This window comes from Meriones unguiculatus, chromosome 1 (assembly GCF_030254825.1).
Source record: "Meriones unguiculatus strain TT.TT164.6M chromosome 1, Bangor_MerUng_6.1, whole genome shotgun sequence".
Taxonomy (NCBI): Eukaryota; Metazoa; Chordata; class Mammalia; order Rodentia; family Muridae; genus Meriones; species Meriones unguiculatus.
In genome coordinates this window covers 195,610,667-195,638,375 of record NC_083349.1, presented here as the reverse complement: position 1 = coordinate 195,638,375, position 27,709 = coordinate 195,610,667, and the positions used below count along the sequence as shown (strand labels likewise).

Sequence of the window (27,709 nt, the reverse complement as noted above, 5' to 3'; positions counted from 1 at the left end):
CCTAATTTGGCCGCAGTGAATGGTTAAGGTGGAAATAGTTTCCAGAGATTTTCTCCTTTAGGCAGGACCATACCTAAGCCATCCCAGAAAGACAAATCTGCCCCGTGTTGCACTGCTCTGGTCAGCTCTCACTCTAGCCAACACCTGGGGTGTGTGTGTGTGTGTGTGTGTGTGTGTGTGTGTGTTTCTGGGGATCAAACCCAGGAGCTCAAGCATGCTATTCAGGCAGTCGACCCCTGAGCTAAATACCCTCAACATGTGTTACCCTTACCAAAAGCCTCTTCTTTCTCTGCCTGCAAAGTGCTCTCTGTGACCGAGGGCCTGCCTAGGGAGGCCATCTGTTTGGCTGCATCTCTCTTTGCTTACTCATTCCGGTGTTAGCACTTTGGGGCAGCGGTCAGGACAGGAGGGGTTTTCAGGTGCTCCCGTCCAAATGCTCATGGTGCGGCCTGAGTGTCCTATATAGACAGCCATCAGAGTATGACATTCTGCCTCAAAATAAGACACAATTTTAAATTGTCAAAAGATACCCATTACTCAGATTAACAGTAAACAGGGTTGACACTGGGGAAATAGCCCTCTTCTAAATGTTTAGGGAAAATGAGGAACTTGAGGGTGTAGGAAGATGCCACTTGCTTCCTGCTGGGACACTTAGGCCCTTTGGCACACTGAGCCACCTGGGTCTGAGTATCCCAGACCACGGGCAGCTCTTGGCTGCTGGGGCCGGTAGACGGAAGTTCGAATTCTGACTGTGCTGGTTCCCGGCAGCCTGACCCTGGTGGTTTCCTCCGTGGCAGAAGGACAGCTTGCCTGGCAGGGCACAGCTGTTCCACAACCACAGCACCAATGGTGTGCCAGGCTCTGTGTTATAGGAGCTGGGAGTTTAAAAAGTCCTCGTGCACAGTGAGGAAGGTGGCTCAGACAACGGACAGGCCAGCAAAGAGTCACACCTCAAGCCAGGAGAAACACAGAGAACAAAGAAGCACGGCAGCGTGAGCGCGTGTAGGACGGTAGTGTGACTCTGTGCGTGAGACCGGGTGTGTTATTGTGGGTGTGACTGTGTGCGTTACTCTTTGCGTGTTTGCGTGTGAGAGAGACTTTGTGTATGACTCTGTGTGTCACTCGTGTGTGACTCATGTTTGTGTGATTCTCTGTGATTTCGTGTTTATAACTGTGTGTGAGTGTGTTACTGTATGTGTGTGAGTGCAAATGTATGTATGTGAGCATGTGTGTGAGACTGGATATGTGTATGTGACTGTGTGAGACTGTTTCATATGTATGACTGTATGTATGTGTGTGTGTGTGTGCTGTGTGTGAGTATGTATGTGTGGTGTGTGTGTGTGATTATGCGTTGAGCACACCCGTGTATGTGTGTGTGCGTGCACGCCTGTGTGTGTGTGTGTGTGTGTTTCCTCACAGGTACTCACTACTTGGTTAGTTTGGCCCTCACTGCTCGAGGGGCCTTTATGAAGGATGACTTTGGGATCACCATACCTCAGATAAAGGGGCAGCTCTGAGGACTGAATGACGTTAATAGATATTTGGCACATCAAAGCGCGTGGCCAGCTAGAAGGTTCTGTGGCGAAGGTGCTTGGCTCTAAACGTCACCACCCAAGTTTGGCACCCCCGTACTGTGCGGTTGAAGAAAAGAACAAACTCCTCCAGGCAGTCTTCTGATTTCCTCACACGCTTTGGTGTGTGCGCCCATACCTCCCTGTACTAGATGAATCAGCAAAAAGATGTAAATAAGTAACAGAACCACAGAGGCATTGTTTAAGCACAGGAAATGGATTTTGTGGTTTGTTAGATGTGATCAGGAGAATTTTGGAAATAATACGGTTAGAACACTTTTGACACCCCAGATCATCATATTTCTCTCAGGGATTGCTACTGGGAGGTTCCACTGAATGCGCTGAGGCTCTCTCTGAATGCATCTCAGGGATTGCTGCTGAGGCTTCCTCTGAATGCATTTCTTTTTAGGTTTAGGATTTTTGGTTTGGTGATAACCTGAAGACACAGCCCTCTTTGAGCAATCTGAGTGAGAATTTGGTAGCTGAATACTTCCATTTCCGTGAGCGAGTGTTGAAGCTCTTCAGCCCTCGAGGCTTGGTACCTGTTCCTGAAGATCTCGCTCTGTCGTGCTCACGGCTTGTTCCCCTTGCAGCCGTTCTGCCCGGTCATGTCTCTTGCTGGCCCTCAGTCACTCACTAGCAGTAGGTATGGTGGGAGTGGTATATGCTTCGCCACCAAGTGTCATGTAGACACCGATTAACTGTAGATCGGGCCTTTAAAGTAGTGGGCTAGGGCTTTAAAATGGGTTCATTTTTCAAAAAGAAAAATGTCTAAATAATGATCCGTCATAATTGAAGTGCTCCCTGTCGCCATATCTGATTGTACCTTTGTAGCCGTATTATCTATTCGCTGCATTGCCATGTCTGAGCAGGAGCAGTGTCTCCATCGGTAAATGCCTTCATAGCTTGCAAGCATGAAGACTTAAGTTTGGATCCTCAGAATCTGATGTGGGTGGTGGAGATGGGGGGCGCTCTGGAATTCTGTGGGCCCCCTACTCTGGCCTATGTGTCAAAGTTCTAGGCCAGAGACTCTGTCTCAAAGAGGGTAGAAGATACATAAAAGCTGACAACCAAAGTTAACCTCTGACCTCTACCAGCACCTCATGCATTTGCACCCCCATGACAATGCAAATGTATACATGCAATTATTGTTCATTTGAATTTGTATTTGATTCTAGATCTGTGTTTATTTCCTCTGAAACTTGTTTATAGTTGGGTCAGAGCAATAAGCCTAAGAAATGGATAGCTGGTTTTGGCTAACAGCCTGAGGTATGGCACACAAAAATAGAAATATATATAAGAATGCAGTGAGATAGACTCTAAACACCGTGGGTACCTAAAGGAGAAAGCTGTCGTCCTCACCTGGGGAGTCGGACTGGCATGCAAGTCAGCTATGAACCTCAGAATTTAGTCAGTCTAAAAGATGAGCAGGCATTTCTCAGGTGAGGTAAGATTTTGGAGGAAAGGCTTTTCAGGCGGGAAACATTGTTGAAAAGCTTGGAGTGGCTGACTGAAATGTTAGGACTAAGGAAGTGCTGGCTCAGGAGGCTGATGGGCTAAGGAGGCTGAGGAGCGAGGCCTCCTGGTGATTAGATTCAGGTGCACACAGTGCTCGGAGAAGCCAGTCCACATGGAATCTGGATGCTGTGGTTTGCAGGAATAGTTCTCAAAGTAGAGACGGGGTTATGGAGGGCTGGAGGGCAGAACAAGCAGATGGAAATGGGCTCTGACTAAGTTATAGGCTAGGAGGGTGGGAGAAGTGGAGTCTAGCAATGTTTCTGAATAGAACTGCCTGGATTTGTGTCCAGTTGGAGGAAGATGGGGTTTGGAATCACCCTTCCACCCAGAAGACATCACCACAAAGTGCATTGCTGATACACAGCATTTCTCCTGATTTGGAGGAAGTGAGTAGATTACCAAGATTGGCTCCCTAACTCTTGGGGAGTGGGAGGAAGAGAATGGAGAGAAGCCACAAAAAGGTAGCTGGAAGTTTAGGAGAAGAACCAGGACACTGTGGTGTCCAAAGCCGAGGGGAAAGAAAGTTTCAAGCAGAGAGCACAGCCAGGGTTCAAATTCTGAGTGACTTGCTTTGGAAAACAGAGGACCTGTCATTTGGATGTCAGTAGAGGCACCACTGATTCCCAGCCAGTGACTGAGCAGAGAAAGGACTTGTTTGCCATCCATCTGTCCGTCCGTATACTCCATTTGTCCTCTCTCCATCTGTACACCCATGTGCGCACCCATCTGTTTGCTTACCTGGCATTTCCCCAGGGCCCAGCCAATGACAGACTGTGCCTGAGCTCTTACTAAAGACAATGTGTGGAATACCAAGATAAAACAAATCATGATCTGTCCCCTGAGGAGCCTGCAGTGTCACTGAGAAGATAATTAGTGCCAGGCGTTAAGCGCTTAGGAAAAGGGTGTGTGCAACAGCAGTGGAAGGTGGGAGAGGGACCGTTTGGCATATGGGTGGAGACTGTCTGTTCACGGACAGAGGGAGGAGAGGAAAGAGTGGCCAGACCAAAGGGGGAGCACATCCCACTTCCTGTGGGTGGGAGGGGTGGAGGCCGTGGCAGAGCTGCGCTGGAAAGGAGGGCTGCAGCCGGGGTTTAAGAGAAGAATATGAGTTACGGATTTCATCCCTTAGAACATGGGGACCCAGGGGCCACTGCTGAGCAGAACATTTTCAGCAGGGCTGAATTTCAACAAACCTTGGTGCCGTAGGAGCCCTGTGTGTGCAGGGGATGGCCCGAGGCAAGGAAGAATCTGCTTTGGCTCTGTGTTAGTCCACTCGCCTTTCTCATTGAGCAAAGGGTCACTGAGCATTTACTCTGTGCACAGCTCTGTATTTGATGTTGACAAAGCCAGGAAAATGCTTTCTGTATAACTGTGTGTGTGTGTGTGTGTGTGTGTGTGTGACTGTATGTGTAAATGTATGTTTTTGTGTGTGAGCGTGCATGTTAGTGTGAGTGTTTTAGTGTGTGTGTTTTTGTGAATGTGCTTAAGTGTACATTTGTGTGTGAGTGCATGTTAGTGTATGGGTGGGTGTTAGTGTTGAATGTTAGTGTGTGTGTTAGTATGTTTGTGTGTGTGTGTTGGTGTAGGTGAGTGTATGTATGTGTGTGTTAGCTTGTGTGCATCAGTTTGTGTGCATGGCTTGTGCATGGGGGTGGGGAGAGGTCAACCTTGAGTCTCTAGAGTTGCTGTAGCCAACTGATTGAGCTAGGAATGTGGCTGGTGAGCCTTCAGGCCATCCTGTGTGCGCGTTCCTGGAGCTTATGGCTGCAGTGGGGAGAGCTGTGAGAGCTTCAGTGGTGAGGGGCTCTGATGCCGCCCCTCTCACTTCCTCGGTCACCTCCCAGCCACCTCCCAGCCACCTCCACAGCCCCATGGAGGGCTCTGATGCCGCCCCTCTCACTTCGCTGCAGTCACCTCCCAGCCACCTCCCAGCCACCTCCGCAGCCCCACAGCCTGCCTGCCTTACGCTCACACCCTTGTAGAAAGTAATGCGGAAGGCCCACCAGCTGCAGGCAGGCACATCACCAACAGGCCCTTCGGCTGAAGGTTCGCCACCCCAAGCCGGCCCTCAGTGCGCTGTATGTGTGCGCTGCTCTTTACTGTCACCCTTGTGCTTGGCCTAGTTCGCGAACAGAGGGCGAATGAGGCCGCTGCACCGAAGCGTACAGCCAGGCCCGTGCGGCAGCATCCGCTTCTGTTTCCCAGAAGCACCCAGCAGCTCGGGTGCGCTCGGGCGCGCTCGGGCCCGGGCACATGCTCTGGGCTGTGGTCTAGTCATAAGGGAGGACGGTGTTCCTGTGGCGGCCATGAAAGCAGCGCGGGTCAGCTTCAGAAGCGCCGAGTGTTTCCCGTTACGGAGAGCACATCCAGATATTTACCTCATCGCATCGTTTGGATGGGCCCCGCCTGTGCATTCAGCAGAAGCACATCCAGGCTTCCTTTGCATTTCGGAATGCAAGATATCTTCCTTGCTGGCCCGCGAGGCCGAGGCTTACACCGGATCGCCTCCCTTACTGTCATGAGGCTTGAAGCAGATTAATAAGTGGCAAGGAATGTGTGTGTTCATCCAGGAAAAGCCAAAGCCTGGTGGTGACAGAGGGGGTATGTCCCTGTCAAATCCAGCTCATCTGACCCACGGAGCCACAGACATGCCGGTCGCAAGTCACACGTGAGCAGGAGCAGCCTTGGCTCTATAAGCTAGTGTCTCCACCCATGGCGTTCCAAGCCTGCCCTTCCATCTTTCTATCGCTCATTGGCTGCTCAACCGGCTTATGGAGACTGGCTTTCCCAAAGCATCTTCTTGGCATACGTTCCATGTTGGGTAGGTAGGAGCACATGAATGTGTTCCTGTCCAATGTCACAGACTCTGAATTGGCTTCATGCAGAGTGGCAGAAACGGGAACAAGAGGCTTGAAGGGGTGAAATGACATGGCTGCATTTTGGGGGGGTCGGGGCCTGAAGGCCGTGGCAACGAAGGGTAGAGGCAAGGCCTGCAGGGTGGGCTCAGTTTACAGCTTCCCATTTCGAGTCTCGCCTGAGTTTATCTGTTGGCCAGTGTGTCTCCCAGACCTGGGGAGACTGTTGAAGAGCACATGCCTGGGTCTTTCTCCAGGGGCTCTCATTTACTGAGGTCTGTGTGTGAGAGCCAGGCTCCTGCCTATCTCAGTTCTTTGAGTGGTAGCAGGTCACCTTGAGGAATCACCGGGAGCCCCAGTGCAGGCGCAGAAGTAAAGGGTGGTGTTCCTGGGGTACCCTCTATTGACTGGTGCGTCAGACCGAACAGCATGTCTGTGTGTGAGCGTGGTGGAGATGAAGAGCCTGAGACCCGAAAGGTGGTGATTCTCCACTGGGGGGGGGGGGGTGGGTGCTGCAGAGAGAAACGGAGCAGGATGGACCGAGCAGCAGTCTGCAACACGCCCAAGCTGGCCCGTTTGGTGGCTTATGGCTGGCTGCGTGCCATTGGAGTCCTCTGTACGGCTTATGCTTTAACTAAAGCTTCCTCTTTCTGCCTTTCCCTCCTTTCTCCTGGCCTCCCTTCATTTCTCCTCATTTGCTTGCCTTTCGTGTAGATGCAGCCTTTCTTCTGCTCCTGAAATGCATTTAGAGTGTGCGTTCACGTGAGTGATTTTTACCCAGTCAAGACTGAAGGGTTTTGCTATATTTTTCCATATATGTGAGTTGTTCTCTCCCTCTCCCACTCCGTCTTTATGTATATGTGCACATGGATTGGACATACATGTGGAAATGGGTTAGTGTTGGATGCCTTCCTTGATTGTTGCTTGTTTGTTTTGAGACCCGGAGACGCAGTCTTATTGAACTCAATGCGCGTGGGTTTGCGTAGGCTGCCTGAGCGGCAAGCTCCAGGGTGCCTCTTGTCTCTGCCTCCCAGCACTGGGATTACAGGTGTGTGTCATCATGCCTGGCTTTCACATGGGTGCTGGGGCTCAGACTCAGGTCCCTGTGCTTGTGTGGCAATGTCCATCTTCCTAACCCTCTTTGGGGCTTTTGTACTTATTTTGTGTTGATACTAATTTCATTAATCTGAATGCTGACAAATAAGAATCGAGTCCTTTTTTTGTGTTGCGTCAGCGTAGGCGACCATGGAGTGAGAGCGAATCGTCTACTTACAAACAAACAAACAAGCAAGAAAGCAAGCAAGTGAACAAACAGAAGCTGTAAGTGACGTCCTTGGTGGAAAGGATCTGACTGGAGATTCCTTCTCTCTGGGTCACCTGCCCAGGGTCCCTGCAAGATGGCCTGGCCGAGCTGCCAGCTGGCAGTCCGGCTCTTCTTCGCCCTCAGCTGTCTGAAATTTTGTTCTCTGGTCTCCAACTCCAAGATGTCTTCTTCTAGTGTTTGCTTTAGCGTATTGACTTGGTTGTGTGGCTAAAGCAAACCTCCTCTTTCTTGTGTCTTCTAGAATAAGATGTTAGGATGTAAGAGACCCCTCTTCTATGAGGAACAGATGGGAGGCTCAACTTTTAGCGAGAGAGCTAGAAACCAGTGAGAGGAGACACGATTTTGCGTTAGTGCTGAAACCAAATACATTGAGGACACTTAGAGTGCGGCCGAGTTCGAGGCCTCCCGGGGCCAGGGAGACATTCCCGGCCCTCGTGAGCAGAACAGCCGTCCATTCTGGTTTAGTCTGTGCCTCTTACATCCCACCCCGCGATGTGTTCCGAATCTTCCCCCTTCAATCTATTTATTTTTATTTATTGAGCAAGGAATATTGTAACTGTGGCTGAAATTTTTGAAATTACAAGTAAACTCCCAGCTCAGCTTTGGTAAGAGCTCAGATGTTTCATTTTACCACGTCCCCTTCCAGACTTTGTTCATCGTTCTACAAGACCTTTACATTAGTATAATCGTGGTGTAATTTCAAGTTTGCATTTGGTATTTTTTTACTTTATATTATATTACAAGATGGTTTATTGTATTATATTGTTCATGATCATGGTGTTTTGTGGACTCACAAAACCCTAATTTTATTTGACCATCTTTCATTTGGCCTTACAGATTTATCCCTTATACAATTTTGGGTGTGGCGGTATATGGCTATAATCCTGATACCCCACAGTCTGGAGGATAGTGAGTTCAAGGCCAGCTATATAGTGTTTATATAGTTCAAGGATAGGCTAAATAGTGAGACTATCTCAAAACAAAACATGTGTTGTGTGTGTGTGTGTGTGTGTGTGTGAGAGAGAGAGAGAGAGAGAGAGAGAGAGAGAGAGAGAGAGAGATTGAGACTACACTCCACAGCACATGAGTGGAGGACAGAGGACAATAGGAATTGGTCCAGTGCTTCCTTTCTGTGGATTCTAGGGACTGAACTTGGGTTGTTAGGCTTGGGGATAAGCTCCTTTACCTGAGCCTCCTTTCCAGCTGACCCAGTTTGCTTCCCTGATGCTTGTGACAAAACACTAATGAGCACGACTTGGGGAGAAAAGTGTTTATTTTACCTGAAGATTCCAGATCACAGTTCGTCACCGAGAGAAGTCAGAGTAGCAGTTCAAGGCAGGCACCGAGGAGCAGGAACAGAATGAGCCAGAGAGGAATGCTGTTTATCGGATTGCTCTCCTGTGGCTTGCTCAGTCTGCTTTGTTGTTATTGTTAAATATATATACCATCCAGAGCCACGTGGGCCCTTGCACAGTGGGCTGAGCACTCCCACATAAATCATTAATCAGGAAAATTCCCCCACAGACAGGTCCACATGACCATCTGATGGAGGCACTCCCTCATCTGAGAGTCCTGCTTCCAGATACGCCCAGGTTTGTGTCACATTCACAGAGACAAAGCAGCAGAGTGGCCCAGACTAGCGTCTCTTTTGGCAATCCCCCGTAACTGCTTTCTCTCCTTCAAGTCCTGTGACAAAGGCAGACCTGGTTCATTTCACATCATGTTGGTTACCTCGTTTTATGTGTATACATCTGCCATCAATTACGTAACATCTATAAGCCACAGATGGCAAATGCAGCAAGGCCAGGCTGGGATGAGTTTAGGTTATAGGTAGGGCGTGAGTGTCACCTACAGCTAATACCAGCACGAGAGGGTCTCCAGGATAGACAGGTCAAGGGAGCATAGGATCAGAGGATGCAAAGCCATTGGTTCCTGGTCACTCTGTAGGAGGTAGCAATTCCAGCTGATCTACTCTGTCTACCTTGGCCTCAGCTAGCTGGCCCCTGAATACACCCCCACTGCCTTTTATGCAGCTAGAGACAGACTTCCTAAAGGGCCAGAAGGAAAAGGGGACCAGGCTGCCGTACACACGTGTCATCCCACATGTTTGGATTTACACTCATCTCTGTCTGGCAATAACTGGCAATAGGCATTTTCCAGATGTGTGTGCCCGAGTGGTGTTAGTTCCATCACCCGGAATCTTAGAGCAACTCCGGTCCTCCTTAGCATTAGCACGGCTCGGCTGTTGTGCATCCCTGTTCTGTGAAGTTGGGGTGTGATTTTCCGCTTTTCCTGTGTCTCTGAATGCCAGCCCTTCCTTCTCCCCCTTTGCCCTTGCTCCTTAGTGAGTATTCAGGCCCCATAGTGTTGGAGAGATGGCTCAGTCACTGAAGTGCTTGCCTTTTACACACAGGGACCTAAGTTCTAGCCCCAGAATGCACAGACAGAATCCAGGCATGATGGGGTGTGTTTGCAATCCCAGTGCTGGGGGGGGGGAAATGGGCTGATTGCTGGGCTTGCTAGCCAGCTGTTGTAGCCAAATTGGGGGATTCTAGGCCAGTGAGAGATCCTGTCTCAAAGAGCAAGGAGACAAGGCAGCTTGTGTCTTGAGGAACGACACCAAGGTTGACCTCTCACCTCTAAATGCACAAGTATCACATGTGTGTGTGTGCACACACGCGTGCACACATTCATACACGCACGCACAGGCACAGACTAATGCACCTCAGACAGAGGTCTAATTTATCTGTACCTGGACTCTCACCCTCTCCTCACGAGAGACACATATTTCCTAGAGAAGGGTCTCAAAATGGACACTTTGAACATATCTACTCTCTAACTCTGCCATCCTACCCATAAGCCTTTCCCATTGCCATCCGTGAAAACCCCCGGTGGAGCGGAGAGAGTGCTGCTTTGATGCTAGGTTGGATCTTCGTAAGCATTGGGCTTTGGACTCATGCCCTCCACCCTCCCAATAAGGAGACCTAGGAGCACACCCGCCCTCGCCCCTGCTAGGTGGAGTGTTAGATGTCCTACTTACCCAGCAACCCTGGTAGAGTGACATCAAGTCTGTGTTTCCGAAGCTTCATCATGCACTAGACTGCTCTATTGTTTAATGACTGGTCGCTGACGTGGAATGGGAGCCATGGAAACGCATACTGTGAGAATCAGGCTCTGGGTTGGGTTGAGCTGTTGCAGCGCACGAGGATGTTTGCCGTTCCCCTTTGCTCTTCCTGTTGTCACCCTCTACTTTTCCCCTGTCCTTCCAGAGGAGGTGTGGACCTTTTCCAGAGATGCTGACGCCATTCCTGCGGACGTCAGTCCCCACTCCTGCCCTTCCTTGCACTTTGCTGCTCTTTTCTAGAGTGGGAGGTGGTGTCTGCTGTTTGCTCCTCGCTGTTTTCCTTTTCTGGTGGTTTATGTAGTTTTACTGACATTCTCCTGAGGAGCTGCCAGCCTCAGAACGTCATTTAGAAGCAGCCACTCCAGTCTCGGTGAGCTTCTGTTTAACTGTGCCTTCTGCCCCGCAGATGACTCCAGACATGGCTGGGAATTGCCCCAGGAGCATCCCAGCTGCCTGTGAGCTGGCAGAAAACTTCGCAAACACTATAACTCGTCTGATCTCTCCAGAGAGGATGACAGTAGCTGTCCTGGGTGTTCAGTTAGCTAATACAAGTAAAGAAAGTGGCCCTCTGGTTGCCCAGGTTCTGCACAGCGTGCCTGGTGGTCGGCATCCCTGTTCTGCTGAGCATGTTCTAACAGGCCTGGCGCTCCAGCTGCCTGTGACATTCATGGTCCCCGGGGCAGCCCACTGGTGACACCGAGCAGGCAGAGCTGAGCAGGTGGGCGATGGGGCCACAGTGGCTCCTGCTCTTTTCATTCCTGCCGCTCTGCTTGGCACAGAAAGATTTTTCCAGATGGGGTCTTCAGGTTGGCAGAGCCAGAGAACTTTTAAGGTGTGTTAAGTAAAAAAACAAAACAACAACAAAAAACTGCTGTGAAATTGCAGCACTATAGATGAGATCTGGCCAGACAACAACAAAAAACTGCTGTGGAATTGCAGCACTGTAGATGAGATCTGGCCAGAGCATGACTTTATTTTAGTGCCTCAACCTAGTGCTTAGAGAGCGATAGCTACAACAGGTTTCTTATATTATCCCACTTTTGTTTCTCAGCAATTCACGCATTATAGAAACTATTTTAACTAATGTGAATCGGCCTCATTCTAACAATTCTATTCCGTTATGTAGAGGAGGTTCTTCTCACCTAGCGAGGCTCTTATTTAGGATGTATCTCGACTCACCAGAGTTGTTTTCACTTTGTTCTTTTCATATAACGATGCGGCATCAACTTCCGTGTATGCATTGCGAAATATGGAAGTAATATCATGGGCTAGTTTGAGCCTGGCTAGCATAAACTATGGAAGGTAGACTGTGCTGTTAAAACCCAGGTCGGCAGCGTGTGGCTGGAGTCTCATCGTGGAGGCTTGTGGAATTTCAGTGTGTAGTAACCACAGTATAAATTTGAGAATTCATGTCGGCAGAATAGGATGGAATGTGGTTTCAGGTTCCCTCCCCACCAGGATCTTGCCCCAGTTTGGCAGCCGGATGCTAAATTCGGGTGGGATTAGTTGAGGAAAGTGGTCCCTTGAGTACCTGCATGTCCAGAGGAATGTTATCTGTTAATGAGAGACTGGGAAGGGGCAGACAGCCTATATCCCCAAAGGTATCAGAAACATCTTCCTGTCTATCCCTAACCATCCTTGCACTAGGAAAAAAACCATACACATGGAATTACCCCTCTTTTTACTCTTGTTTTCCACCAATGGTACAGGCAGGGCGGGCAGTCTCATGAAGGAGGAAGCTATCCCCTGGAGACTCAGGGAACTGAGAACTGGATTTTAGGCTGATGTGTGCCTCTCACTAGCCTGAGACCAGCTTCTCGGGACCTCGGTTTCTTTCCCATGCACTCAACAGAATAACACCAGCCTCCCGGTGGCTGGTGGGCCGCTGGGGGTGGGGGCGGGGCTCTGAAAACAGCCCGGTGGTGCTAGCTTGTCTCTGTCCTGCTGTGGATCTGACTTATATGCACGTGTCCAACGGGAGAGCTCATGGTCATAGCCACTGGTATGCTGTCCTGCCTTGTCTCAGAGGTCCAATGCTCTCTTGCTACAGACGTGATGGCATAGAACAGCAGAGATGAATTCTCTCATGCTTCTGCAGACCAGATGTCACCAGACACGAGTGCTTTCCTGAAGCCCTGGGTGGAGATGCCTTCTCTGCCTCCCCAGCATCTGGTGCCCCTGGGCTCCCTGTGGCTTTGACCACATCCCCGCACTCTAGGCTTAGGTGGTTACATTCCCTCAGTCCTGTGTCTTCCCCAGCCATGATTCCTTGCCTCGTTCTGTGTTCATGAACGACAAGCCTTCTCTCTGGGTGCTTAGCGCAGTGGCGATGGGCTGAGGGACCTGACTGAGGTCGGAACTGCAGCCCTCTTGTCAGTGCTGTCAGTCATCACCCAGACTCGCCTCCTCGCACCTCTGTCGTATTCTTGCTTTGACCCTGTCTGCAGTCAGCTCACCCCACATCACCTGTATGCTTGCTTTGGCTCTCTGAAAGCAGCTTCCCCAAATCGGTTGGTTGATGCCAGCTGAGGTCTGCTGATGACCCCAGTATGGCAAACCCCTTGCCCCTCTGCTTGGCTGCTGCTTTCATCCCATCCTGCTCTAGTTACTTCCAGAACCTTCCAGAGCTTGAGCTATAAAGACTGTCTCACACCACTCTTCACTACAGTTTTGTTAAAGAAAGGTGAGCTCAGTGCCACCCGGCATTCAGGTCAGCAGCGTCTTGGTGACTGAGGCAGAACTCTGCTGGGAACTGAGTGCTGGCTTTAGTGACCGGAGAGCAGCTGGAATGCTTACCCATGCTGGCTAGGCAGGCCCCTGGTCAGTCCCCTGTGAGGCAGGGTTAGCACCATCACTCACGGTGACATCATGCGTGACACCACGTAGCATCCTCAAAGTCAGCTCTCTCAGGCTTGCTCCACATAATTCCTGTTGGCCTCACCACTTAGGGCCTAAGAAAGCAGAGGAAGAGTACCGCCTCGTGAGAACCTTGAGCTGGCCAAAGCCAAGGTCAGCGCAGACACAAAGGAAGAGCCGGGGTAATCTGCAGTCACTGCACAGAGGCCCTTGGCTTGTTGAAAGAACTCTGCTCTACTGGAAGCCACAGATTTCCTCAGTGCTCCAAGGATAGGAAGGACATTCTAGACGGCAGCTCTCGACCTGTGGGTCACAGATCCTTCTGGGGGCTGAGTGACCCTTTCACAGGGGTCACTTAAGACCATTGGAAAAAACAGACATTTACATTATAATTCATAGCAGTAGCAAAATTACAGTTATGAAGTAGCAACAAAAATAATTTTTTGGTTGGGAGTCCCCACAACTTGAGGAGCTGTATTAAAGGGCTGCAGCATTAGGAAGGTTGAGAGCCTGCTAGGAGGGTGTCCTAGGAGGATGCTCCGGAAGAGCAAGAACATCTGTCAGCTGGCAAGACAGCCAGGGCCAGAATAGGAAGGTTCGGAGAACTGGCTATGTCTGAACCCAGTGCAGTGACTGGGGCTATCCACACAGTGTCTCTGAGCCTCAGTTTCCCTCCCATAAAGTGGTGGACAGGCATAGGAGTCAGATTGTGTACACAGTAGGTGCCAAGTGATCAGTTACAGCTCTGGCTGGAACTCCCTTATTTCCTCTGGGAGGCCTTTTCAGCCTCCCACTGCTCTACCCAGCCAAGGCAGCCAGTCCGGCCCAGGAGCCTCCTTGTCATGTACTGGCAGCCCCTCCTCTGCTGCTGCTGGGCTTAGGCCACTCGTGTGAGCCTGGGTTCTCTCTTCTTTGTCCTTGGAGACTTCCAAGCTCCCTAGCTTGACACAGTCGGCAATCAGCCAGGAAGAAAGTCTCAGTGAGGCATTGTCAAGATCGGGTCGGCCTGTGACTGACTGATGTGGGGTTACGCAGCCCACTGTGGGCAGCACTGCGCCTGAGCCTGGGCCTCCAGCTGTATAAGGTCGGGAGAGGTCGCCGGTGGTCGCCGTGCATCCATTGATTGACCTCTGCTCTTGAGCGTGGCTGTTGTCTGATTCAGTCGCTGCTTCCCATTCCTGCTGTCGTCACTTCCCTGTAATGGCAGACCTGGAATTTTATCTAAAACAACCCTTTCTCCCCTCAGCTGCTCATCCTTGGGGTATTTTACTACAGCAACAGAAATGAAGTAGGAGGCTGCCTGACTAAGCCAAGTATACAGCTGGTGCTCAGAGCGTGTCTGTGTTGAGACCAAAACATAGCTGTCTCTTCAACGGAAAGAAGAGATAGTTTATTTCTGGAGCCAAATGGAAGTGGCCACGGTCCAGGAAAATAGATTCAGGTTATCTCAAACGCGGTGTTCAAACATTTGTGATGTTTTTATGGTAACAGAAAAAAATACAAAGTAATTTTAAAATACATTGGTGGGAACATCGGGAGGCGGGTCACAGCTGGGTCTGCTGTATGCCCAAGATGTCATCTAATGACACTCTTAGCCTTCAGGTTGGAGCAAGCAATCCAGAGGTGAGCAAGGACGGGATGCTAACGGGACTAAAAGGGACCCAGGGTCATTTGGCTCCTGGCACTGCAACCTTCTGGCTCTCCATAACCACAGAAGTTCTGCTTGGTCTCTTGCAGAATCTTTAGCACGTGCACAGCCTTTTTTTCTTGGAACTTCAGTTCACATCTGCATATCAAAGGAAGCTCGCTGGAGCTGCTTAAAAGCAGCTCAAGCACAGAGGCTAGTGTGGCAGGTTCCTGGAAAGGCTAGCTCCACAAAGCCTGGAATCACTCTCTGGCTAGGGCCTGCACACTGTGATGTTTCCCCACTGTTTCTGGTGTGTGGAAGCAGGAAAGCGATCATAATTGTTTGCTGCAAGTTAATGCCAATGTGCACAGACAACCCCCCTTATTTCCCTATGACCCAGAAGGCACAGGGACCCTTATCACATGGACTGGCCCTGGAGTCTCAGAAGCTTGCTAGTCACTGCTTAGGAGGTTGTAGGGCTGTGGACTCCTGGGCACAGCCTCCAGCTCTTCCAGCAGTCGCTTTCGCTACAGAGAGACACTGCCAATTCCCCTGCCAATTCCCCTGCAGCTAAAGGGAATCCAGACCTCTGGCCTGGGGGGAGGCATGAGCTGGAAGTTGAAGAGGAGGGACCCCGAGGACACCCTACCTCTTTGAGATGACAACTCATGTATTAGCTGCTTCTCTCATTTCTGAGCAAATATCAGACAGAAACAACTCACTAAGGGTTTCTTTAACTCACGGTTTGAAGATGTAGCCTCCCATGGTGGAGAGGGTGGGGAGGAAACTGGCCATATTTTGTGTGTGTGTGTGTGTGTGTGTGTGTGTGTGTGTGTGTGTGTGTGTGTGTGGTCAGAAATCAGAGAGGCATCAGTGCTGTTGTTCAGCTGGCTTTCTGGATTTTGTCTGTCACCCCAGGCTATGGCATAGTGTTATCCTTGCTTAGGTGGGTCTTTCTACTTTGTCTTCATCTTGAAAAAACTCTCACAGATAAACCCAGATTCATTAGTAGGGTTCTTTAGAGTCACAGAACTTATGGAATGAATCTATCTTCTATCTGTCTGTATCTCTCTATCTATCTATCTATCTATCTATCTATCTATCTATCTATCTATCTATCTGGGATTTATTGGAATGGCATACAGCCTGTAGTTCAGCTAATCCAAGAATGACTAGCAATGAACAGAAAGTCTAAGAACCCAGCAGTTGCTTCGTCCACAAGGCTGGATGTCTCAGCTGGTCTTCTGCATATGCTGGAATCCTGAAAAAGTAGGCTGCAAAGCCAGTGAAGGAATGGATATGCTAACGAGAGGAAAAGTAGGGAAAGAGCAAAAGCTTCCTCCCTCTGTGTCCTAATATAGACTTTCAACAGAAGGTGTGGCCCTTATTAAAGTTCTGTCTTCCTGCCTCATGATCAAGGCCTGTATCTTCCAGTCTTAAGATCCAGATCAAATCCTGAGTGATCAAATCCCAGAAGCAGAAAGACACACATGGTATATACTCACTTATAAGTGGATTTTAGACATATAATATAGGATAAACATACAAAAATCTGTATACCTAAGGAAGCTAATCAAGAAGGAGGACCCTGGGTAAGATGCTCAATCTTCATTCAAAAAGGCAAACAGGATAGACATCAGAAGAAGGTGAAAACAAGGAATAAGACAGGAGCCTACCACAAAGGGCCTCTGAAATACTCTACCCAGCAGGGTATCAAAGCACATGCTGAGACTCATAGCCAAACTTTGGGCAGAGTGCAGGGAATCTTATGAAAGAAGGGGGAGATAGAAAGACCTGGAGGGGACAGGTCCTCCACAAGGAGAGCAACAGAACCAAAAAATCTGGGCACAGGGGTCTTTTCTGAGACTGATACTCCAACCAAAGACCATTCATGGAGATGACCTAGAACTCCTACACAGATGTAGCCCATGACAGCTAAGTGGGTTTCCTAGTAAGGGGAACAGGGGCTGTCTCTGACATGAACTCAGTGGCTGGCTCTTTGATCACCTCCCTCTGATGGGGGAGTAGCCTTACCAGGCCATAGAGGAAGGCTATGAAAGACAGTCCTGATGAGACCTGATAGGCTAGGGTCAGATGGAAGGGGAGGAAGACCTCCATTATCAGTGGACTGGGGAAGGGGCATGGGAGGAGAGGGGTTTGGAGGGGATGAGGGTGGGGCTACACCCAGGATACAAAGTGAATAAATTGTAATAAACAAAAAATTATATTAAAAAAAGAATAAATAAATAAGTGTAATGAGAAAAAGAAAAAAAAAGGGGGGGGGGACCCGGATCAAAGGCCTATGTCTTCCTGCCTCAGGATCCGGATCAAAGGCATATATTCTTCCTACCTCAAAGGTATGGACTGACTAGAAGTGGATTCACCCGCTTCAAACCGAGCAGAAACTCTCACAGGTGTGCCTCCCGTTTCTGGATTGTGCTTCGTTCCAGATACAGTCAAGCTGACAACCACACATAGCCGGCACACCAGAAGCCTGTTTCCACAGGGATTCTGAGTCCAGTGAAGCTGATGAATATGATTAGCCATCACCATGCTCAAAGCCAGGGCTGCTCTGAGACTGTCCTGGTCACTTCAATTGTCTCTTAAGACTGAGTTGGTACAGATAGTGACCTGGGCTGAATTATGGGCATTCTGTTTTTGATTCTTAATTGTACCCTGTGTCCACATGGGTCCAGCAGAGAAACTAGTCCTGCAGCAAGCTTCTGAGGTTCGGGTCTCTAACCAGACTGTCTCTGCAGGTCCCGCAACGGATGGCCGTGGCCGAGGGGATCCCGGAGGACAGCAGTGGCGGCTCCCCAGGCGTGTGGGGTTCCTGGGGCCCCTGGTCTGCCTGCTCGCGCAGCTGCAGCGGCGGTGTGATGGAGCAGACCCGGCCCTGTCTGCCCAGCTCCTACCGTGCCCGAGGCGGCCCACGACCCAGCGGCCCTTCGCTATCCATCACTGGCCACGTTGTGTCAGCTGTGCGCACCTCAGTGCCACTGCATCGAAGCCGCGAGGAGCAGCGCGCCCCAGCTGGCTCCCATGCCAGCCGCCCAGGCCCCACAGTGGTTCGGGGCAGCCGGCACCCGCAGGCCCGGGGCCGTGAGCCCTCAGAGAGAAGGTATGTGCGCTCCGTGGTCCCTGTGCCTGTCTCTGCCTGGACAGCAGAGGAGCTGCTGCCCTGTTTCTGTACACTGGGAATTCTTGCCACCACCCCCTCTGCATAAGTGTGCACGGATGTGAGGAGTGTGCCAGCGGAGACCACAGGACAGCATCTCGTGTGAATCTTCAAGCCAAGCCTAACCCTTTTGTTGGTTTTTGTTTTTGAAAAGTAGTCCCTTACTGCTCAGGAACGTTTAGATTTGGCTAGGCTGACCAATCAGGAGCCACCAGGATTCCACTTGTCTCTTTCCCCTCTAACCACACCGGGCTTTGCTCCCCACAACCCGAATGTATTCTTAGAGATGAAACTTAGGTCCTCCTGCTTGTACCGAATTACTTTACTGACTGAGCCATTCTTCCAGGCCCCAGCTCACTTTGTAGCCTTTACAGCGCCAAGGCCACTCCTACCCTGCTCTTTGAGTGTGAAATTACTTTTCAAAGTGAAGGAAATTCTGAGAAGCCTAGATGTTACACTTTAGGGAGACCTGGAAGGACTGGAAGGAGGAGCCGGGTGGGGAAACCCAGTGTGCTGGTTAGACCCAAGTCAGACTCACCTGAAAGGAGGGACTTCCATTGAGAAATGCTGCCATATACTCACACTGCAGGGCATTTTCTCAGCGATGGTGAGGAAAGGCCCAGCTCATCGTGGGCGGGGCTGACTCTGGGCTGGTGGTCCTGGGTGCTGTAAGAAGGCAGGCTGAGCAAGCCATGGGGAGCAAGCCAGTAAGCAGCACCCCGCCATGGCCTCCGGATCAGCTCCTGCCTCCAGGTTCCTGCCCTGTGTGAGTTCCTCTTCTCGCTGCTTTTGATAGTGAACTGCTGCATGGAACTGTGAGCAAAAAAAGCCTCTTCCTTCCCAACTCGCTTTCGATAACGGTTTCACCACAGCAATAATAACCCTAATTGAGACATCTGGGTTCCATCGTGGCACCGTGTGCCGGGGGGAGTAGAAACCACTAGCCATGGGCTTTGTGGATGTAAGAGATGACGCTAGGCGCAGAGACTAAACAGACCTGGACAGTAGCAACACCACGTGTCACAGCAGTAAGCTTGGGGACTCTCACAAGTGCCCATATCTACCTGAAGGGCTATGGGCAATTAATGGCTGCTGAGAAGGGAGAAGGAGGCCTTTCCAGGGATAAGCCCCTGATTATCCAATCCCAGGAGGTCTTCCCTAAGTGGACTCAACAGGACACACACACGTGCACAAATATATAAACAATAATAATTAAAGAAGTAGGTGAAGAATGTCGCAGGGAATCTGGGGACACCAGATACAGAAGGAATTAGAAGGCAGATAGGGAGGAGTAGAAGTGATGAAAATTTAGTAGTCATATATGACATTCTAAAAAGAAAAAAAACAAATAAAGAAGGCAGGAGGCATATTAAGAGCTGATCTGTCTTGCTAGTCTTTAGACAGGCTACATGTCTGAAGTCTTAGGTGTGCCCTGAGTGTGGGTGCAGGATCCTTCAATAGTACATTTTTTGTTCTAGGAAGTTTCTAGGATGTATTTTCAGCCCTGGGACTGTGGACGCCAACTATGTGAGCTCAGGGCTCAGTGTATCCTGTCTTGCCTCCTCACTGCACTCCACAGCATAGTTCCCTTATCTGAGATGCATGTGGACATTGTGACTCATTCGTGTGTGTGTGTGTGTGTGAGTGTGTGTGTGTGTGTGTATTGTGAACCCATGTGTACAGAGGCCCTTGAGGATGATGTCAGGTGTCTTATTTCTTTGAAGCAGAGTCTCTCACTGGACCTGCTGGTGACAGCAAGCCCAGTAGTCCCCTCGTTTCTGCTCTTCACAATATTGGGGTCCCAGACATACACAGCCATGCCCAGAGTATGATGTGAGAACTGTGTATTTGAACTCAGATCCTTGTGCTTTCAAAGTGAGTGCTCTTACCCACTGAGCCATCTCCCCAGCCTACCAGTGTGTTCTAGAACACAGAACTGTCCCTGTTTTAGAGAGGTAGTTTGGGATGTATTACCTGTATGGCGTGGCATCATTTCAGTGGCCAAAGGATTTCTTACATAAGGAACTATGAATGCTTCCACCAAATAGGATAATAATAAGACTCTATATAGCCCATACCAGTGAAGACTAAGTTTGCTGCCTCCTGAGGTTGTCACCCAAACATAAAAAAGACGAAAAACAAAACCTAAGGTGCAGTGCCTGTTTCGTGCACACCAGACACGGGCCTTGCTGCTCTCTGCCAATAGCTGTCAGGCAGGTGCTAATGCCTGTCCTCCTCTTAGAGGCTCAAGACGTGGCGTGCTCTCCCCAAGGCCACCGAAGCAGTGGGCCAAGAGTCAGGGTTCACACTGTGGCCGTGGTGGCTCTGCGGAATTGATAAAGCAGAGGCGACACACTCAGTGTCTGGGGATGGAGGCGTCTGAGTGACAACCCAGAGTCGTAGAGCCGGCTTGTAAGGCAAAGCCGGAAGGTGTGTGTCAGACTCCGAGGTCTGTGTATCGCCCAGGGTTTGCGAAGCAGGCTGGGGCTAGGAAGCTGGGACTAGGAGGGAGGTTGTGGGTGGGAGCAGGCTTTGTGGTGAGCTTCTCAGAGATCTGCCTGGGGTGCAGGCTCTTGCGGGCCCCAGGCCAATGCTGCAGGCCGAGCTTTTGACAGGATACCTCCTCTCTTCTAACTAGTGACAAGGTGCCAGCTGTGCTTACTGTGGGCTTCCTATCGTTTCTATCGTACTCTTGCCATTTGACAGTTTCAGATGAAACAATCCAAATCTTAGCCGGGAGGCCTGTGCTGCTGACGGAGCTGGGCTCTTTCTGGCTGATGCAATCCACATTTGCTTATATTTATCAGTCATTAGGCACTTGTATAGTATATCTAACCCCAAGCAAAAATGTCAGCATGTTCCATGGAGAGCTGGCTGCTCTGTTCTCTGTTGTGGCTTTGAGATTTGAGGCTGGGGATGTTTGTATTTAGCTGCTTATGAAAACGGTTAGGTTGCTGCGCCAAGCAGCTGAGAACTAAGTGGAGCCATATAATAAATGGAGCAATCCAACCTTCCTGCAAATATTTAGGAAGGGTCATTATATCAGGAGGCCCTGGCAGACGTAAACCTGAATACAGACTTGTCTGTGGGACTGGAAGGCTCTTACTGGAAGGCTGGAGGAGCTGTTTGTAAACCTACTGCTCCGTGTGTGTGTGTGTGTGTGTGTGTGTGTGTGTATGTGTGTGTGTGCATATCCCCATGCCCACATTCATGCTCATGTATGGAGGCCAGAGGTCAATGTCAGAGGTTCATCCTCAATTGCTTTCTACCTTGCTTTTCTGAGGAAGGTTCTTTCCCTGGACCTAGGACTTACTAGTTTGCTAGAGGCTGATTGCAGAGACCCAGAGAGCTCTTGTCTCTGTCCCCTCCCCCAGCACTGGAGTTGCAGGTGCATGCTGCCATGCCTGACTCTTTTAAATCTGGGCTCTGGCGGTCAAATGCAGGTCCCTGTTCTGCAAAAAGCACTTTACTTTAGGCCATCTCCCTAGCCCAAGTTACTGTGTTTTAAGCATGAGAATCCTTTCTGCAAAATCAGTCTGAAATGTCAGCTCAGGTTGTAACCTGGGTACAACTGGGTTGTACCTGTTCTGAAGCCTTGAGGTCGGTGCCATAGAAAATTGCATTCTAGATGCAAATGGTATAGGGATTTTCACCGTTGCCTGGAGACGTGGCTCCTCTGCTCCCCCCAATCTTCTGGAAACCCTGACATCAGCACCGTATTCCAAACCTGCCTCAGACTCTGGGACTCATCCTCAGACAGGGGTAGGGAAGCAGTCCAGTCCAGGCCAGGCCAGTCTGGGAACAACTGGTCTCTGGAACATTTGTATTTGTTTGGAAAGGAATATGGAAATTGAACTCATCTTGCGGAACTTTCTAGGTTTAGTGGGCACATACCACAGAATCTTGCAGTATGTATGTATGTATGCATGCATGCGTGTGGAGAGGAGACACCTTGTTAAAAAACAGCTACAAGTCCCTACTCCCTTCTTATCTACTAGAGACTCTGAGCAAATCTTGGCTATCAAAGTCCTCTCATTTTTCAAGACATGTGCTCACTGTCTGCTCTCCCAGCAGCTGCTCTGACCACACCTGCTGGACACCAGTAGCCTCCCTTTCAAAAAAACCCAGCAGTGAGAAGTCACACGCTGTGCTCTGTCAGACACAGCCCTTGTGCACTTGTGTCTGTAAGGTGTCTTCTAGATAACGCTGAGTAGGATTTGAACCGCCGCCAGCTGCAGGCAGCAGCATTCCCGGGGCTGTGGTCCCGGGCTGAATAAGAAGGGAGCTGAGCACCCACAGCCATCCCTCCCTGCCTTCTGCCCGTGCATGCCACATGACCAGCCATCTTGTGCTCTGCCGTGCCTTCCCACCAAGGTCTGCCCGAAGGCCCCGGCACCGCATAAACCCAGACACAGCACACACACCTGTAACTCCAACTCTGGGAGGCCGAGATAGGAGAGACAGGAGCTCAGAGGACAGACTGGCCCAAACTGTGACCTTGTGAGTTTTGGGTACAGTAAAAGATTCTGTCTTGAAAATACAGTGACTAAGAACAGCATTGTGACATCAACCCCTGGCCTCCACAGACACTCACATGGGTAAGCATACATGTGCCTATGACAAACACATCACACACACACACACACACCCTACATTTGTGTGTGATGTTAGTCAGTACATCATCACTAAGCTACATCTTCAGGCCTGTTGTATATATTTAAATGCAATTTTTTTTTAAATTGGAGGAAAAAAAATGGGATGACAGAGGTTACATAATAACACAGTTCCTTCCAGCCCCCACCCCCTTAGTCCATAGGTACTTATTTTCAAAGCTGTGGGGGCCGTCTGTCCTTGTGAAAATTGTCTTCGGCTGCACGGGTGTGGGTGTCTACACTGCTGCTTGCTCCGGCAGGACTGACTTTTCCTTCCCCTCCTCTGCCACCTGTTCCTTCCCCCTTGGCCACGCAGGGGCACAGCCTTAGAAAGCGAGGAAGAACCTGGCTCGTGCCTTTATGGAATCCATTGGCTAAGACTGGAAGGTTGAACTGCCCCTCCCCGGTGCCTCCCGGACTGCTCTGTTCTGACACGACAGCGCAGGAGCGTCACTCGTGGTAGAAGGCATTTCTGGGCAACGTATTGGAAGAAGGAGCAGAGGGTGGGGAGCCCTGGCCCCAGGGTCTTGGCTGCACCCAGGAATCTCTGCCATCTAGATTCTCTCCTGGACTACACCTCCTGTGAGGCTTCAGGGTACTGTCTGACCCACTGAGCCACCTCCCCATCACCTCATCTTAGTCATCTTTCTTTTCCTTTTTTAATTAATTATTTTCACTTTACACCCTGATCACAGGCCCCCATTTCTCCTCTCCTCCCAGTTCCACCCTTCCTCCTCTTCCCTCTTTCTCCCCCCCCATTTCTCAGAAAAGGGGAGTGCCCCTACTAACCCGCCCCATCTCAGAAAGTCGCATGTCCTCTTCCCTTGTGGCCTGGCGAGGCAGCCCCACCAGGGGAAACTGATCAAAAAAGCAGGCAAAAGAGTCCATGTCAGAGACAGTCCCTGCTCCCCATACTAGGGACCCACATGAAACCTAAGCCGCCCATGGGCAACATCTGTGCCTCCATGCCTGGTCCTTGGTTGGTGCTTCAGTTGCCACAAGCCCCTCTGGGCCCTATTTACTTGGCTCTTTTGGTCTTTTTGCGGAGCTCCTGTCACCTCACATTTCCCCCACTTTTCCACAGACTCCCAGAGGTCAGCTGTGGGTCTCCGAATCTGTTTCCCTCCTCTGCGGGGTGGCGCCTCAGAGGACAGCTATGCTAGGCTCCTGTCTGCAAGCACAGCAGAGTATCATTAATAGTGTCCTGTCAGGGGTTGGCTCTCTCCCTTGGGGTGGGGCTCAGGTTGGGCCAAGCATTGGTTATACATTCCCTCAATTTCTGCTCTATCTTCATCCCTGCACATTTGTAGGTGGGGTAAATTTCAGGTCAAAGTTTTTGTGGGTGGGTTGGTGTTTCCGTCCCTTCACTACCAGTCTTGTCTAGAGTGTCCTCTTGAGCCTCAATGTCTCCTGCTGCTAGAGTCCACCCCGACGCCCCCCCATCCTCCCAGAAGCCTACCCTGCCTTAGGTCTCCAGCTTGTCACAGCAGCTTAGTCATCTGTAAGTGTATAGTTTAGTGACATCAAGTGCATTCATCTCTGTAGCCTGTTTCGTCTTTCCAGACAGACTTGAACCATTACGTGGAAACCCCCCTTTCTCCTTACACCAGCCCGGGCCCTTTCCATTTTACTTTTTGCCTCACCACTTTTGACTGTCTTACATACACTGAGTCAGACAGGATTTGGCATTGGGGATTGAGTTGCTTTCGTTCAGCCTAACGCCTGCAAGGTTTGTTCGCATTGTCACATGCGTAGAACACTAGTTTGTTGCATGTATGTGCCACGCTTTGTTTATCCGTTCATCCGTCAGTGGCCACCTGGGCTGCTTCCAGGTTTTAATTGTGAATGATGTTGCCATGAACATTGGTGTACAAAGGTCTCCTCAGGGCTTCACTCTTGGTTCTTTTGGTTGGATGCCCAGAAGCAAATTGGAATTACACTGCATTTCTGTTTTTCACTTTTGAATTATATTTATATATTATTGTTGTGTGTTTAGATGCACAGCATCTGTCACAGAACTAATGTGGAGGTCAAAGACAGACTTTTGGAAGTCGGTGTTCTCCTTCCCTCTGCCACTCGGGTCCCAGGGATTGAACCTGGGCCTTCAGGCTCGGTGGCAAGTGCTTCCACACGCTGAGCCCTTTCAGCAGCCTTCTGGTTTCATCCTTTGGAAGAACTGTCAACACTGTCTCCTCCAGCCAGCGGCTGTGCACAAAGGGCCCAAGTTTCCCTGCATCCTGTTTGTCTCTGCATTTGTGTGGAAGCCCCTCTAACAGTTGTGGAGGGACATTTCATTGTGATTTGGATTTACATTTTTTTCATGCCCTTGCTGACCATGTATGTATCTTCTTTGGAGAAATGTCACCTTAAGTCATTGGAGTACCCTTCCTTGTATAACATCAAAACCACCATGATTGATTCTCATTCTCAAAATCATTAGGGCAGGTGTTGTCCAGAGCCAGTCTCCCATCCCCGGAGACAAGAACACAGTCTCACACATGCATGCTTTTTAAAACTCTTTATTAGTTCTTTATGAATTTTCTCTCATCTCCCCCACTCTTCGTACCCGCCCTCTAGCCTTTCAACCTACCTCCTAACAGAAGAAAATCTCGTTTTGCCGCAGTGTGCCCACGGTATGCCCATGCTTCTCTGCTTGCAGACATTCATTACAGTGCCACGCTGGTCTGGTCCGAGGCCCCTGGCTTCTGCTACGCTATCAATACTGGATCCTCACTGGGGCTCCTCTTGGAAATCCTGGTGTTGCCCCGTGTCATGGAGGTCCTGTAGTTTTGGGTCTGAAGGACGGGCCCCTTCATTCACTCCAGCAGTTTGTCCATGGGATACATGTTGGGGTGGGCCAATTCAAAGCCCTGGTTCTGGGCTCGAGAGGCATCTGGGCTGGCCGGGCTTCCAGCCCTCCTGTTCTCATGACCTTGGAGTGGCTCACTGGCAATGCCCACAACCAGAGCCAGCTCTATGCTGCTGCCCAGGCTAGGTGCAGGGCTAGGGCCAGTTCCCATCCCCATGACCCGGGACCAACTCTTTCACCATCTACCGTAGGTGTTGAGAGATGAGGGAGGGAAGGAGGGCACCTCTCCCCTGTCCATGATACTGCACTGCAGACAGGAAGCAGGGCCAGCTCTCCCATGCTCACGTCCCTGGGCCGGCTCTCCTGTGCTCCCACCACCTGCCTCTGCTCTATCATGTTGCCTCAGCAAGGTGCAGGGCTCCACTCTCTTGAGTGTTGCAGCGGTTGAGGGCAAGGGCCAGCTCTCCTGCTGGCATGATCCCAGGACCAGGTCTCCCATCTGCCACAGGTGGCAAGGGGTAAGAGGAGAGGAGGGGATCTCTCCCTCCTCCATGCCACCGAGCAGGAGGTAAGGGCAGGGCCAGCTCTCCCACACTTGTGCACTCATGGCTGGCTCCCCCGGTCCCTCAGTGTATGGGGCCTCTTTCCCTGGGTACTGCAGCTGGTAAAGGACAGAGTCAGTTCTCCTGCTCTCCTGCCCCTAAGGCCAGCTCTCCCACAATGCCCAGGCAAGGGGTGAGGTCAGTTCTGCACCGCCTCAGACATCAGCATGTTCTTTGGCAGCAGCCCAGACAGGTACGTTGGAGGTAACAGACTCCTGCTGCTGCAGGACGGTGGACCCAGACATGACTCCCAGCAGCAGCACAGGCCAGGACCCCACCATGGTCCCAGGTGGCGTCACCAGCTACTCACATCAGGCTGCTCCTCACTACCAACAAGTCTCCAGTTCTGCCTCTGTTCCTTGTGCACACATCCTTCTGCTTCTGTCTCTCTCCCATTTCTCCACCACTTACTTGCTCCTCTTAGTGACACCCCGGGCCTCTGAGTGCTTGAGGTCATCTCAGGAGTGGTCTCGGGAGTGCTCTGCCCGCCTGTGCCTTACGGCACTGGGCATGATGGTCTCCTGCCCCCTCCATGTCTGTACAGCCCCAGGCTGATGGTCATCTTAGGCTACTGTCCTGTCAAGGAACCATGGCATCAGTCTGGTGGGCATCGCAGGCCTGCCTTTTTGAGCGAACGATAGGCTACTAATCATCCCGATGTTCACAGGTGAGCACACTGAGTGTGGACGCGGCCTTACCCCTCTCTGCCACCTGCGGAAGCACGTGTGGCACAGCAGCCGCACCTGCACCCCCTCTGGGGACAGGCAGACGCAGGCTTTTGATGCTTGTCAGTCACTGACTTCCGTTTCCACGAAGACAGTATGGCGAGCAGCGGCCGCTTCTCTGAGGGCTTCAGGAAGTTTCCAAGCACAGGCCCACAGGCCTGTTCTTGGGTTTCCCCGCCAGCGTGATGCACTCCGGACGCTTGCCTCCATGTGGCCTGGTGGCTTGATGCCACCTGTCAGTCAGCTGGAATCTGGGGAATGGGGTGCTCAGTAGCTTTTCGTCTTCTTTCTAGCAGGCCCTGCCAGCTCTCACCTTTTACCTCCTGGAGACATGAAGGCAGGTGCTCAGGCATGTATACCATCTGTGAAAGTCAGTCTCTCTCTCTCTCTCTCTCTCTCTCTCTCTCTCTCTCTCTCTGTGTGTGTGTGTGTGTGTGTGTGTTCCTCTGGCTGTTTGGCACATAATGAGGCAGAGAAGGATGGGTTTCCCAGAACTCCCCTGAGAAACAGAGCTTTTTCCTTCTGGAGACGCCTGACCAGGTCAGGATGCCCTGATCTGGGCTCTGCAGACAGACCTGATTTGCAGGGATGATTTATGGTCAGATAGCAATGACTGGCATTTTATTTTTAGTTTGTTCTTTTGTACGTGTGTGTGTGTGTGTGCTGTTTGTATTCCTCTTCATTTAATTAGGATTCCAGGAATGGACATGAGTAGGGGATTATTTACTTGACCAAGGGTAACTTACTTGTAGCCACAGCCACACACACACACACACACACACACACACACACACACACACACGAGTAGCTCTGTCTCTTACTGGCTAGCTCTTTGGGGGAGGCGGGAGCCCTATGAGCCCTTTCCTAT

At 50.6% G+C, this 27,709-nt stretch overlaps 1 protein-coding gene and 1 non-coding gene across 2 annotated transcripts in view; one reads left to right on the top strand and one right to left on the bottom strand.

The window, feature by feature from the left end:
* Positions 1-27,709, top strand: part of Thsd4 (thrombospondin type 1 domain containing 4) — a 516,099-nt gene that overhangs the window by 71,261 nt on the left and 417,129 nt on the right. Inside the window, exon 4 of the mRNA XM_060375409.1 lies at positions 17,635-17,996. Within this exon, the coding sequence (XP_060231392.1) occupies positions 17,635-17,996 (362 nt within the window). The remainder of the gene's footprint in view (positions 1-17,634; positions 17,997-27,709) is intronic.
* On the bottom strand, positions 26,750-26,881 carry LOC132651765 (small nucleolar RNA SNORA17). Its single transcript, XR_009589335.1, has one exon. It is a non-coding gene; the product is annotated as a small nucleolar RNA SNORA17 (small nucleolar RNA).